Source organism: Cupressus sempervirens, chromosome 5 (assembly GCF_028749045.1).
Source record: "Cupressus sempervirens isolate cs-2001-9-10 chromosome 5, ASM2874904v1, whole genome shotgun sequence".
Lineage (NCBI taxonomy): Eukaryota > Viridiplantae > Streptophyta > Pinopsida > Cupressales > Cupressaceae > Cupressus > Cupressus sempervirens.
The window spans coordinates 71,886,710-71,899,162 of record NC_143122.1 but is presented as its reverse complement, the minus strand read 5'-3'; the positions used below and the strand labels follow the sequence as shown (position 1 = coordinate 71,899,162).

Here is a 12,453-nt window from a genome sequence, read left to right as displayed (position 1 = left end):
TGTTCACTTTTTTAGAAAAGCCTCACCAATCCAGTATGCACTAAATTCCGTCTTCTAAATAAGATTATACTAGTTTCTGTAGTAACCCAACTTAAGATATTCCATGCTTGGTGAAAAGAAGTGATAACTTTTATAGCTCTTAATTATGTACTTAGACTTGATTTATAAAATGACACATTTTCTAAGAAAGGAAAAACAGAGAAATGCCAAGTAGACTACCTAAATCACAAATTAATTTATATTCATTCAAAATGGTAAGCTTTTGATTAATTCACAAGGGAAAATATATTGTGTTTCACTTATTTCATGAACCAGCAACTTCTGGGGAAAATAATTTAATTGAGGCGATTGAGGGGCATTGTCAGGTTTTTGCACTTAATAGTCTTGGTGCCCCAATCCAGGAGGTAGAGAGAAGGTTTTCTTAATGAATTATCAATGCACGTGCTTTTCCAGACAGCAACAGACTGTTTCATTAGATGCTGATCTTCATAATTACTCTAGCTTAAACTAGCAAAAACCTTTGACAAAACAACTTTCAGATGTGCCCAAGGCCCAATGTGTAATCCTTAGAAGCCCTAGTCATAGAATGTAAAACATTCTTGATCCTATAATGGTTCCACTTTGCCTTCTTCAATGTAACTCAAGTGCAGTTATTTATTCAACTGTTCAAGGAGGGTTTACCTCCACTCCACCAGTTATATCAAATGAAAAATTATATTCACAATCGTACTCACATGTTTTACAAAACAAGTCAGGCAATTGATATCTTTATAGTTCACCAATTTTTCTTCCCAGATCTATGGTTATTCCTAACATTTATTAAATATTTTACTATTCATCAATGATTGATAAATCTTATAATAAGTTTATCAATGATCATTTGATGAGATTCATTTGGACCCAAAGATTTCAATGAAGAGAATTGGCCAGTTTTCCTTACAAAATACATAATTTCTAATTGCTAAACACCGGTTTTAGTTAATATTTACCTTTCGGTGCAGTGCTTCACGTGCACCACCAGGGTACAAAAGAACAAATGATTTGGAAGATAGTAGCTTAAGCAAGTTCTTTCCAGAAGTAGGTACTGCGCCATGCAATCTGACATTGTCATAGAAACTCATTTCTTGCAATTCTCCTTCCAAATAATCATCAAACATTATCGGGTGTGCTATTCCACGAACAAATATATTTCGCTGTCTAAGTAACTCTAAACCCAAAAAAGGTATGTCTAAGCCCATCAGCATATGAATCCCCACAAAAATACATGGCCCTTGTTCAGGAATGCCTGCAAGTCCTTTCATTATTTTTCCATTTTGATGTGTAGAAAACATAACTGGGCTGAGTAGCCTTCTCATTAACCTGTACAAAATGCACAATTACAATGGTATTTATGCTAGACACGTAATGATACATAAACAAATACAATCAAGATTCTCTATCAAGCAACACACAAACTTATAAACTATTGTCCATTAATTTTTTTTTAAAAAGAAATAACATACACAAACATGACACTGTATTTTAACAGTATGATCTGCAAAAGCTGGATCTACTAAAAGAAAAAAACGCTCACAATTATTGGTTGAGGGGCATACCCATGTTCTTCATAGGTTCTTCGGAATTCTTCCTGAGTTGGTGGAATAAAGTCAGAAACATGATCCCGTGCTCGTGAATGTCGGTAAAAACCAACACCCTTGATAATTGTTGAAAGCTGAATACCATCTTCCTGCATTTAGACCCTGGTATAGGTTTATATTTTGCAACATGTCATTTGGTAATACAACATTTTCCTTTAAGTACTCTATAGAATTTTAGTTTCATAACAAGTCTTGGAACCATTAGGAAAATAAAGAAAAGTGAAAATGGACTTACCAAAAGAAATGAATGACTAGAATCTTTGAAATATCTAATCTTGCAGTTTTTTAGAAATTTCTTAAGTCGAAGTGCCTCTTCCGCACTTGGAAACAACTGATCATTCCCACTGAATACCAATGTATTAGAACAATGAATAATATAACCAAATACCTACTTTCACAATATGTAATTTTAATATTATAAAAAATAACATAATTGACATGCAAATATCAAACCAATGTGAAGAAAGAAACCCCTAAACAACCCAAGAGCTGTACCTTGGCAAATAGTGTCTACTTTTGTCATTGGAGCTTTGAGAAGCCACACAATACTTTGGATGTTTGGACATTACATTGCCCAAAATGTTAGATTAGGATCATGATTGTGTCAAGGATTTTGGGCTAGAGATTTGTTTTAATGGAATGATTTATGGAATCATGACCTCCAAAATTGGTACACTTGGTATGATTTAAACCACATCCAAAAATTTGATGGGGTAGACAAGTCACAAGATAACTCATCAAGGTATTTGTCAAATATAACAAGGATGATATCTTTTTAAATTGCAGGATGACAGGTGTGCTCCAATTTGGAGACATTGGAAATGGTGTATAGAATGCCTTCTTCAGTCATGAAATAAAGGATCTCTTGAATTGGTTCAAAGTTCAAACACACAGTTCCCTACTCCATAATTGAACAATAAGTTTATGGTGGAGCATCTTGAAGTGCAAAGTAAAATGTGGTGCAAATCTATTTCGAATGCACAAGATGCTTCCAAGCAAAGGTTTTGGGATGGGTGGCATTCCTCTCCTGATTGATAGTACAGGAAAGGCTTCAGAAGGTTGGTGATACAGATTTTACATGAGGACAAAGTGGCAAAGGAAAAACTGTTTAAATTCACTGAATATGCTCAACAACCAAATTATTTTTTGGTAGGTTCAAGCTGATTGATATCTATTTTTAGTATCTCATCACTTAAAATGGTATCTAATAGGGGTCACTTTGATAAATAAGTTGCAAGCAATTATAGTACACAATGCAGTTCACAACTTTAGTAGAATTTTTATGCAAATCAAGATGTGAAGCAGCATTTGAAGAACATTGATCCACCTCAATCTATTGAACTTGAAGACTGCAGCTGCAAATTACCTGTGAAAGTGAGCCATTCTTATTGTTTTAGGTGTATCTATGTTTTGCAACGTTCACAAACTAGCAAAACAGTCAACACAAGTTTTAAAGTCTATTGGTGTCACAGTTTCAGGAGGTTGAAAAAGATAAAAGAATCCCAATTTGAATGTCATCTACGTTTTGATGAGTTACAAAACCGTTATAGCTAACAATTAAGACTATGTTAATGATTTAGGAGGTTTAAAAACTTCAAGAAATGCCTATCAAGACTATGTCAATGATTTAATATTTGACTCACACAACCTAATATCTTAGAGGAACTTAACCTATGATTTACCATTACATGACAACTAAAAGTTCTACAAAATGCCTAGGTTAAAAACAAGGCCAACAACATGTTGTTGAGTAGAGCCATCACATCCTTACAAGAATCCAAGATGAACAATCTCCACTAACCTTGAAGTTCCTAAGACAATAGGCCCCTAGGAGAATGCATACATCTAGCCTAGAATGGTAGCTATCGCCATCACAAATCAGCAGCCTTCTTGTTGGCACCCAATGGATCATTCATTAGTTCATTGAATTGGAAGCACAACTAGATTTACTTATTAAAGACATATTCTCCATTCAGGACTAACACTCTTAACTATAAACGATCTGATATTGGCTAGTGACTGCAATAATCGGATATTAAGAATACTTGATAATCATAAGGCTAAACGATTGCATAGTCAAGTGAATATCTTAAATGGATTACACAAGGAAATCTATCATTAATGACATAAATCTAATCTTGATTATGTGATGTCCCAATTAAAATAAACAAATTATTAAAACCTTTATTTATGGGCCTATTCATTTATTATATCTCAGACCCATTTTTAATTTATTGTTTCGTAGGTGTTTTGTCATGCCTCCTATCAGCACTTAATTTCTCCCTCCGATGGGGTATATATGTCCGTCGAATTAGTTGTTGTTAGGATGTAATTGGGATTATTCCTTTGCACTGCGAATTCCTATTGGTGTTCTAATTTGTTCGCCATTTCGGAAGTGGAAGATCTTCCCTACATGGCTATTTTAGTTTCAGTGGGATTCAATCCTCACCCTATTCTATCTCTGGATTACTTTGCTTCGGATTTGGCACATTTGGAGCGCCACCTTTGTCTGCGAACATAAATTTCTTAACTTGATTGCAATTATTGGTATTGGAAATTATCTATACAATTGGCATTTATCTGTACAAGTGGCGAATGTCTTGTTTATGTTATTACTTCCATCTGCACTAGGGCTTGACATCATTAACAACTACGCACTCCAAGTCCAGTATCTTCATCCAGTTCCTTCCCGTACGGTCATCCAATTCCTTCCCATACGGCCATCCAATTCCTTCCCCGTGCAGCCATCCAATACTATACAGCATCAACCTTGCCTCTATTCAATACAATTAAAACAAATTGGTCGTCGCACAAGTTTCTAGGTGTAATAGGAATAAATTGGGTTGTCGGATAGAATATGGGACATTACAAGGGTATCAAAGCAAGTGATCCTGCCAGCATATGGATAGTGAATGAACATTTATAGCTGAAAACGTAGGAGATCTCACTCAGTTGATAGAATGGCAGATCAAGAACCTGTTGTTGGTAAAGTTATAAAATAGACGACGGGTAGATTAACATGTTGTTAGTAAAGTTATAAAATAGCCGACGGGTAGATTAGCATCCGAAAGGATGCATAACGGTTAAGTCACCCTTTCGGAATGGTATATGTGCACCGTCTAAAATGGACTTTGGATCATTATTGTAATCATCATTGGAAGCACTATGTAATCTCTTCGATATATATGCGAATAATAAAAGGAGTACTACTGTGTTACATGTTCTTGTCTATTGTCTATATGCATTAAACTATTTATCCCATATGGTAAACATTTGGCATCATTGCCCAATGGACCTAGAACAAAGGCAGAGGAATGAAAACTAATGCCGAATCAGCTTAACAAGGATAGGAATACGATGAAGCGAAAAGATGAAATACGCACCACACAAGAAATTTAATTTTGGCACAATAGGCCGAGTGCAGACGGAGGTTTCAGTAGATTGTCGACGAACATCGAAGCATCGAGGAATTGTTGGAAGAGACTCGACAGCGGTTGAATTTGGTGGAAGAAACAAGCGAGGAATTTCTTAACCTGTATACACCGAGGGAAGAGAATCCAAACGGAAGGGAATTAACTGGCACGGCTCAGAGTGTCGAGCAAGCACGAGCGTGAAGTGAACTCTTCTTCCGCAATACACTTTCAGAACGGACAACTTCGCTTGAGGAAAACCCTTCTCAACCAAGTAACGCGGCTGTTGGAAATAAGACTACTGGCTGAAACAGTACGGGTGTTGTGCAAAACAACATGGGTGTTGTGCAGAACAGTGCGGGTGCTCAGAACAACGCGAGTACTCGAAACAGCATGAGTACTGTGAACAGCGTGGGTGCTCAGCAAGTACCTAAGAATCAAAAGAAACTAGCGATGGTAGGTCCCAAAGAAAAATTACTGAAGTTTAATGGTGATGGAACAGCAAATCCAATCAGACATTGCAAGGCGTGCGAAACCATATGGACAGCAAATGGCATGACGGACAAGGATGATTGGGTCAAACAGTTCCCAGCAAACCTAAGGGGTGTAGCAATTGATTTATTTTTTGCCACGGATTCCCAAAAATTAACTTCGTGGCCAGCAATTAAAAAGGAGTTTATCACCGAGTTTCAATTGCTGCGAGACGACAATGAGATCGTAGCATAAATATACACCTCAAAGCAAGGGAAAAATGAAATAGTCTATGTATATGCCAGAAAACTAAAAGAATTAATAAATAAAATTGAAAGTAAGCTGGCAGATGGGCTGAAAAAGAGACAGTTCATTGAAGGACTACGCCCAGAGTTAAGGAAGAAAATGAAGATTGTGTCGCCATCATCATACACTGAAGCATACAATCAGGCGATGGACTTAGAGAGTGAACAGAAAACAAAATAGAAGAAGAAAAGTAGCTCATCTGACTTAGATGACAAATCTTCGGAAGAAGATAGCAATGGTGACGAAAATGACAATATGAAGATCCGAGCTCTCCAGAAGGATATGATCAGAATGATGAAGGAATTTAAGAATATGCAAAAAGAGATGAAGGGAAACGAGCTATGGTGCACAAAATGCAAGACAGAAGGTCACACGAGGGGGTCCTGTCCGAAAACCAATTCTGTGATATTTGTCAGATTATGGGACATTCCACAAAAGAATGCCCCTTCAATATGAAAACAAGAGGGCATCAACAAGTGCTCCTGACACAGGAGACTTCCACATCAGGAGGGAGGGGAAACACCAAAAATGACGGTGCCACTTCGGGTGGGTACAGAAATAATAGAAGACGCCAAAAAAACAATACCAACAATAATAATGGGGGCCGCAACCAAATTCAATACGATGCAAACGGTCGCTCGATGGTCCAATGCCGAGCATGCAATTTGTGGGGCCACCTTGCACGGAACTCTACATCAACAAACGCACCAAAGTTGTTATGCAGATGGTGCAATCCTGGAGATCATGAAGATGCCAAGTGCCCAAAATCAGGAATGACCCTGATCAGCATCCGTGCAAACGAAGAAGTTTTGGCAATCACCCGTAAACAAGCAAAACTGTACCTCGACCCGATGGAAGAAAAGAAGCGATTGGAAGAAGCGCGGGCGAAAATTAAGAAAGCAAAGCAGGCAGAGAAATCACAATTGAAGGACTCTACCGGTACCTCAACGAGGAACTGCGCAGAATAAAACATCATAAGGCAGATATTACACACTGAAATACCAATCAAGTTAAATGATCTAATCCTTACAATGCCTCAACTATGGACAACACTCACGAACATAGCCTCGGCTGCTAAACTACTAGGAGAACATGGAAGCGAAAAGGAAAGCTAAACAAGTGCAGTGGACCCAATGCTGCTAGCCCTCACATCTGGATGGCATCCGGCGGTCGTAGAGATGGGTATATTAGGAATGGTCGTGGAGGCATTGCAATACGATCAGTCAGAGGATTGCAAAAAGATAGAACGGCGGTGGAGGTGACTGATAGAAGGGGAAAGGAAGTGTTCAAGACCATACGATTCAAGTAGAGATATTGAAGATTGTATGGGCATATCATACAAGACTGCACGGAAGGCTGAAACCGTACAGACATACCAAAGACACCTTAAGGCTACATAAGGACAGTACGGCATGGGGAGCTAGTGAGGACACCGTACAGATGCAGAAAGTCACCATAAGGCTTAAGGTAAACGTACAACCAACCAAATAATGTACAGACAAGAAGCTATTACCACGATTAGAACAGAAGACAACGTATGGCAAGAATAGAATACCCGTATGGTCAAGCAAATACTAAGTACGGATGAAAATCACAAGCATAACTTGTATGGCTAAGCAGGTGGCTACTAGCAACAGTAAGAACGTACGGCCTAAGGACATATCTACCTTACGGCCAAGCAATGCACGTATTATCTGTGCATCATAAGTATATCATACAAAGTGGAAGGATTGTAGTACAAGGAGTGCCATACGACACAAAATAAGAGTGATAAGAGAGGTTCTAAAAAAAATGATGGCAAATCAAAAATGTTCAGAATGCATAATGTATGATGCTCCTTGGGGCACAACCCTAGGACCTCATGGGGGCACTACCCCTTGACCCCCAATCGCTTCAATTATCAGTCGTGGGAAGTATGACCAGTTGATGAGACCTAGAGTTGCTACAGGCATGGAGTGTCTGTGTACCAGAGGTGGAAAGAACAACAGAGCAAGCCTTTCGAGAGAGGTGATAAGCTTTGAGGCACTTGGAGTAGATGTTGGACGTGAAGCTGTCTTGGTGGATGCATAGAGAACTCAGGAGGAGCTGATCATCTAGTTGAAGGCAGTACAGCGACACTTGGCTCAGTGTACCCAGGAGTTGGAAGCAGAGAAAACGGCACAGGTGGCTATCAAGGTTAGCTTGACTAAGGAGACAGTGTGTTTTGGAGATCAGTTTGGTGCAAGCATGGGACGAATGTGAAAGTGGTGTGACGAAAACATATCTATCTTGTTATAGTTAGTCAGTTAATGTATCCCGTTTTGTTGATTTGTCTCGGATATTTTGTAATTGTCATATGGAGAAGACTTTTCTTTTTGGGGGGGATGATGTTGTCGGTAAAGTTATAAAATAGCTTACGGTTAGATTAGCATTTGAAAGGACGTGTGATGGTTGACTCACCCCTTCGAAATGGTATATGTACACCGTCTACAATTGACTTTGGATCATTATTGTAATCATCATTGGAAGCACTATGTAATCTCTTCAGCATATATGCGAATAATAAAAGGAGTATTATTGTGTTACATGTTCTTGTCTATTGTCTGTATACATTAAACTATTTACCCCATACGGTAAACAGAACCCACTTCTACTGAAGTCATGGCACTATTGAGGGATCTTTCAAGGAATTAGGCTCAAATTAATGACACCCAGTGACTTATGAAAGAAACTCTAAAAAAATTGGCGGATAATAAGATATCTGGCAAACAAAATGGTCGCAGTGCCGATTCGGTTTCGAGAAAGGCAAATCCTCATCTGGCACGCTCTCGACCTTCCATGCCAACTTTCCCTCCACGGACAGAGGTACAGCACGAAATAAGGCAACCAAACTTTGAGGAAGTTCAAGAAAAATTGAAAGAAAACAAGAAGAATGCAAACTTGGAAGAGGATATATCCTACAAAGATTACGCAGAATTGACAAAGCGATATTTTGGAGGTGGAAATCGAGGATACTTTAATGATGATCTCAAAAGGAAGTTAAGTAAACCTATCACCATTTGATGGATCCGGATCCATATCTACCTAGGCATGGGTAATAAAGGTCAATACTTACTTCCAGCTTAATCCGATGCCAAAAAAAGAAGCAATTAAATTTTCAGCATTCCACTTGGAGGGAGTGGCACATGAATGTTGGCATCATGGCGCCATTATGCTGGGACATGACCAAGTAAATACTTATGCCAAATTCACTGAAACATTGATACATAGATTTGATGGTAAGGATCCAAAACTTAATTTTAAAAAGCTCGCACAGTTAAGGCAAATAGGATCGATCAACTTGAAAATCAAAGAGTTTAAGAAAATCTTTATTCTAGTTTCGAACATTTCTAAAAGGAGGCAAATAGTACTCTTCATGTATGGACTGGCAGAACCAATAAGGGGTTGGCTTAAGAGCTTTAATCCTGCTACCCTTTTAGAATTATCAAGAAGGCAAGAAGTATGGCATCATCATCAACATCATCCTCTCAAGATTACACCCACTCCAAACCACCATTAGTTCCAAGGGACAAAGATAACAAACCTCCACCAAAGAAGCCTTCGTTGGACGAAGCCACCAAACAGGAACTCTAAAGGAAGAAATTTTGTTTCAATTGTAAGGAACCATGGGAGCCTGGGCACATATGCCTTGGTAAGGGGAAAATACACTACATTTAGGCCGTGTCTAATGATGATGACGAGCAGGAGAAGCTACCCATAGAGGGCAGTCACCCATAGGACTCCAAAATGGTTAGCTTGAACCGTACGGAGAAGATTCCCGTACTGGTACAATGTGGAGGAACCATTGCCTTTGTCGAGAGTCTGAGGTGTACTATATTTCGAGTACAAGGGTCTCTTCAAGGACAAAGGGTCATTGTGATGATAGATAGTGGAGCCACTCTAAACTTTATAAACTCATCTTTGATGAAACCTAGAGTTCTACCTATAGAGGCTCACGCAGGATTCCAAGTCAAGGTCATAGGAGGAACACTTTTACCTTGCATGCACTTTGTTCCCCAACTAAGCATCACCATGGCTAATCACACAGTAACAAAGGATTTCTTTATAGTAGACCTAGATGATATGGAAGTCATTCTAGGCATACAGTGGATGGAGTCATTGGATGAATACACATAGAGCTTCAAGCGGATGGAATTCACTTTTATTATAGATTGAAAGAAAGTTGTTCTTAGGGGGGATGCCCATTGAAGGAACAAAGGAAGTCTTCACTCAACAGATGGAGGTCATTTTCAGACATGATGACATTGTGTGGATTGCGCACTGCTTTGTTTTGACAAAACCAATAAAAGGGCAACAACAAGCGTATCACGATGATGAGCTAAAGGCCATCTTGAATGCACATGATAAAGTCTTTACAAACATTCCTAGTATACCTCGCCACCGTGGTTTTGAGAACACCATAGAATTGGAAGCCAGTGCCAAACCAGTTATCACTACACCATATTGCCACCCTAGAAAATTCAAAGATGAAATTGAGAAGACAATCCAGGAGCTTCTTGAGAAGGGATGGATTTGTCCCAGCACTATCCCTTTTGCATCATCAATAGTATTGGGGAAAAAGGACACAACGTTACGCATGTGTGTGGAGTATCGTGCGCTAAACAAGAAAATAATAAAAAATAGATACCATATTCCCAAGATTGATGAATTGTTCGATGAGATGCATGATGCAGTTTATTTCTCTAAAATAGATCTTTGTTCAAGATAACATTAGATCCGCATGTGGCAAAATGTGGAAAAGACGACATTTTGTTGTCACTGCGAGCATTATGAGTTCCTCGTCATGCCCTTCATATTGACAAATGCACCAACTACCCAGTTTTGCATGAATTGCATCTTCAACAAACATGTGTAAGTTCTTGCTTGTATTTTTTTATGACAGTAAAACTTACGAAGAACATCTGAAATACTTAGATGAAGTTCTCAAAATCATGGAAACACAGTTATTGTTTGCCAAGCAGTCAAAGTGTAAGTTCAAGATGACGAAAATATTGTACCTGGGGCATCTTGTCAGTAAAGACGAAGTCCAAGTTCACCAAGAAAAGATTCAGGCTATCCTTGACTGGCTCTCGCCAAAGTCACTCTCAAAGTTGAGAGGATTCTTGAGGTTATGTAGTTACTACAGAAGATTTGTGAAGGGTTTCTCTCATCTTAGTGCACCATTGACAAACTTGACAAAGAAGGGATCCTTCTAGTTGAACAAAAAAGCACAACATACTTTCGAAAGGTTAAAGGAAGCAATGAGTACTTGCTCAGTCATCGCTTTACCTGATGTTGTCAATAAAGTTATAAAATAGCCGATGGGTAGATTAGCATGTTGTCGGTAAAGTTATATAATAGCTAATGGGTAGATTAGCATCTGAAAGGATGCGTGATGGCTGAGTCACCCCTTCGGAATGGTACATGTACACCGTCCGGAATGGACTTTGGATCATGGTTGTAATCATCATGGGAAGCACTATGTAATCTCTTCGGCATATATGCGAATAATAAAATTACTGTTGTGTTACATGTTCTTGTCTATTGTCTATATGCATTAAACTATTTAAAATCTCTCTTCAACGGCTTTCCCACCCTTTGGCAAGTGTCACAACCGATGACCCATTCACATGCATTGTTGTACACCATTGACCACCATAGTCCTGCCAGTAATATCTTTCGTGCTATTGTATCAAGTCCCATATGTCCTCCCACTGGACCCTCATGTGCCTCTTTTAGTACTTTTGGTATTTCTTCTAATACACACCGTCGCAGAATGTGATCAGGCCCCATTTTGTGTAGTAATCCATTAATCAATTGGAATGTACGACTTCTTAGTATCAATTTCCGTCTTTCATTTTGTGACATCTCTCTTGGTGGTTGCCCAGTGGAGAGGTATTCCCCGATACTCTTGTATCATTCCAGTAGTACTACAATTCGAAATAACTGTGCATCTAGAAAATCATCATTCACCCATTTAGTCGGTTCTCTAGTTTTAATGCGCGATAGATGGTCTGCACTGACATGACTCTTTACGAATCGTACTATAATTTTAAATGTGAATTCCTACAACAAAAGTAGCCACCTACTGATCCTTCCTTGAATGATGGGTTTATTTACGAGATACAACAAAGCCTGATGGTCCACATAAAACACAAATGGTGTGGCCAGCAAGTAGTGTCGAAACTTCTACACTGCGTACACCATTCCTAAGGCCTCCCGTTCTATTGTGTTGTAATTCTTTTCTGCTTTCGACAGTAGTCAGCTGGCAAAATACACTGGATGGTCTAACCCACGGTTACCCATCTGCGCCAATGTTGCTCCTATTGCGTAGTTAGATGCATCCACATGAACATGGAACTCCTTACCCCAATTTGGGTATGCTAAAATAAGTGTTGTAGCCAATCGTACCTTTAGTCCTTCAAATAACTCATCCTGTTCTTTCTCCCATTTGAATGGTTCTCCTTTGCATGTCAATTTGTCCAGTGGATATGATACTTTTGCAAAGTTCTTGATGAACCTTTTATAATACCCTATGTCCTAGGAAGGACTTCACTTCTATTCCATTTGTAGATGGTTGCATTTCCATAATTACTGTAACTTTGTCTAGG

The 12,453-nt window shown here is 38.8% G+C and overlaps 1 protein-coding gene across 2 annotated transcripts in view; it reads right to left on the bottom strand.

Annotated features, from left to right (window-relative positions):
- Positions 1–12,453, bottom strand: part of LOC149554605 (phytyl ester synthase 1, chloroplastic-like) — a 256,115-nt gene that overhangs the window by 99,797 nt on the left and 143,865 nt on the right. For both annotated transcript variants that reach the window (XM_089828658.1, XM_089828659.1), the window contains exons 8-10: positions 1,873–1,981; positions 1,596–1,726; positions 990–1,359 (exon numbers count right to left, since the gene is read on the bottom strand). In XM_089828658.1, the coding sequence (XP_089684784.1) occupies positions 990–1,359; positions 1,596–1,726; positions 1,873–1,981 (610 nt within the window). The remainder of the gene's footprint in view (positions 1–989; positions 1,360–1,595; positions 1,727–1,872; positions 1,982–12,453) is intronic.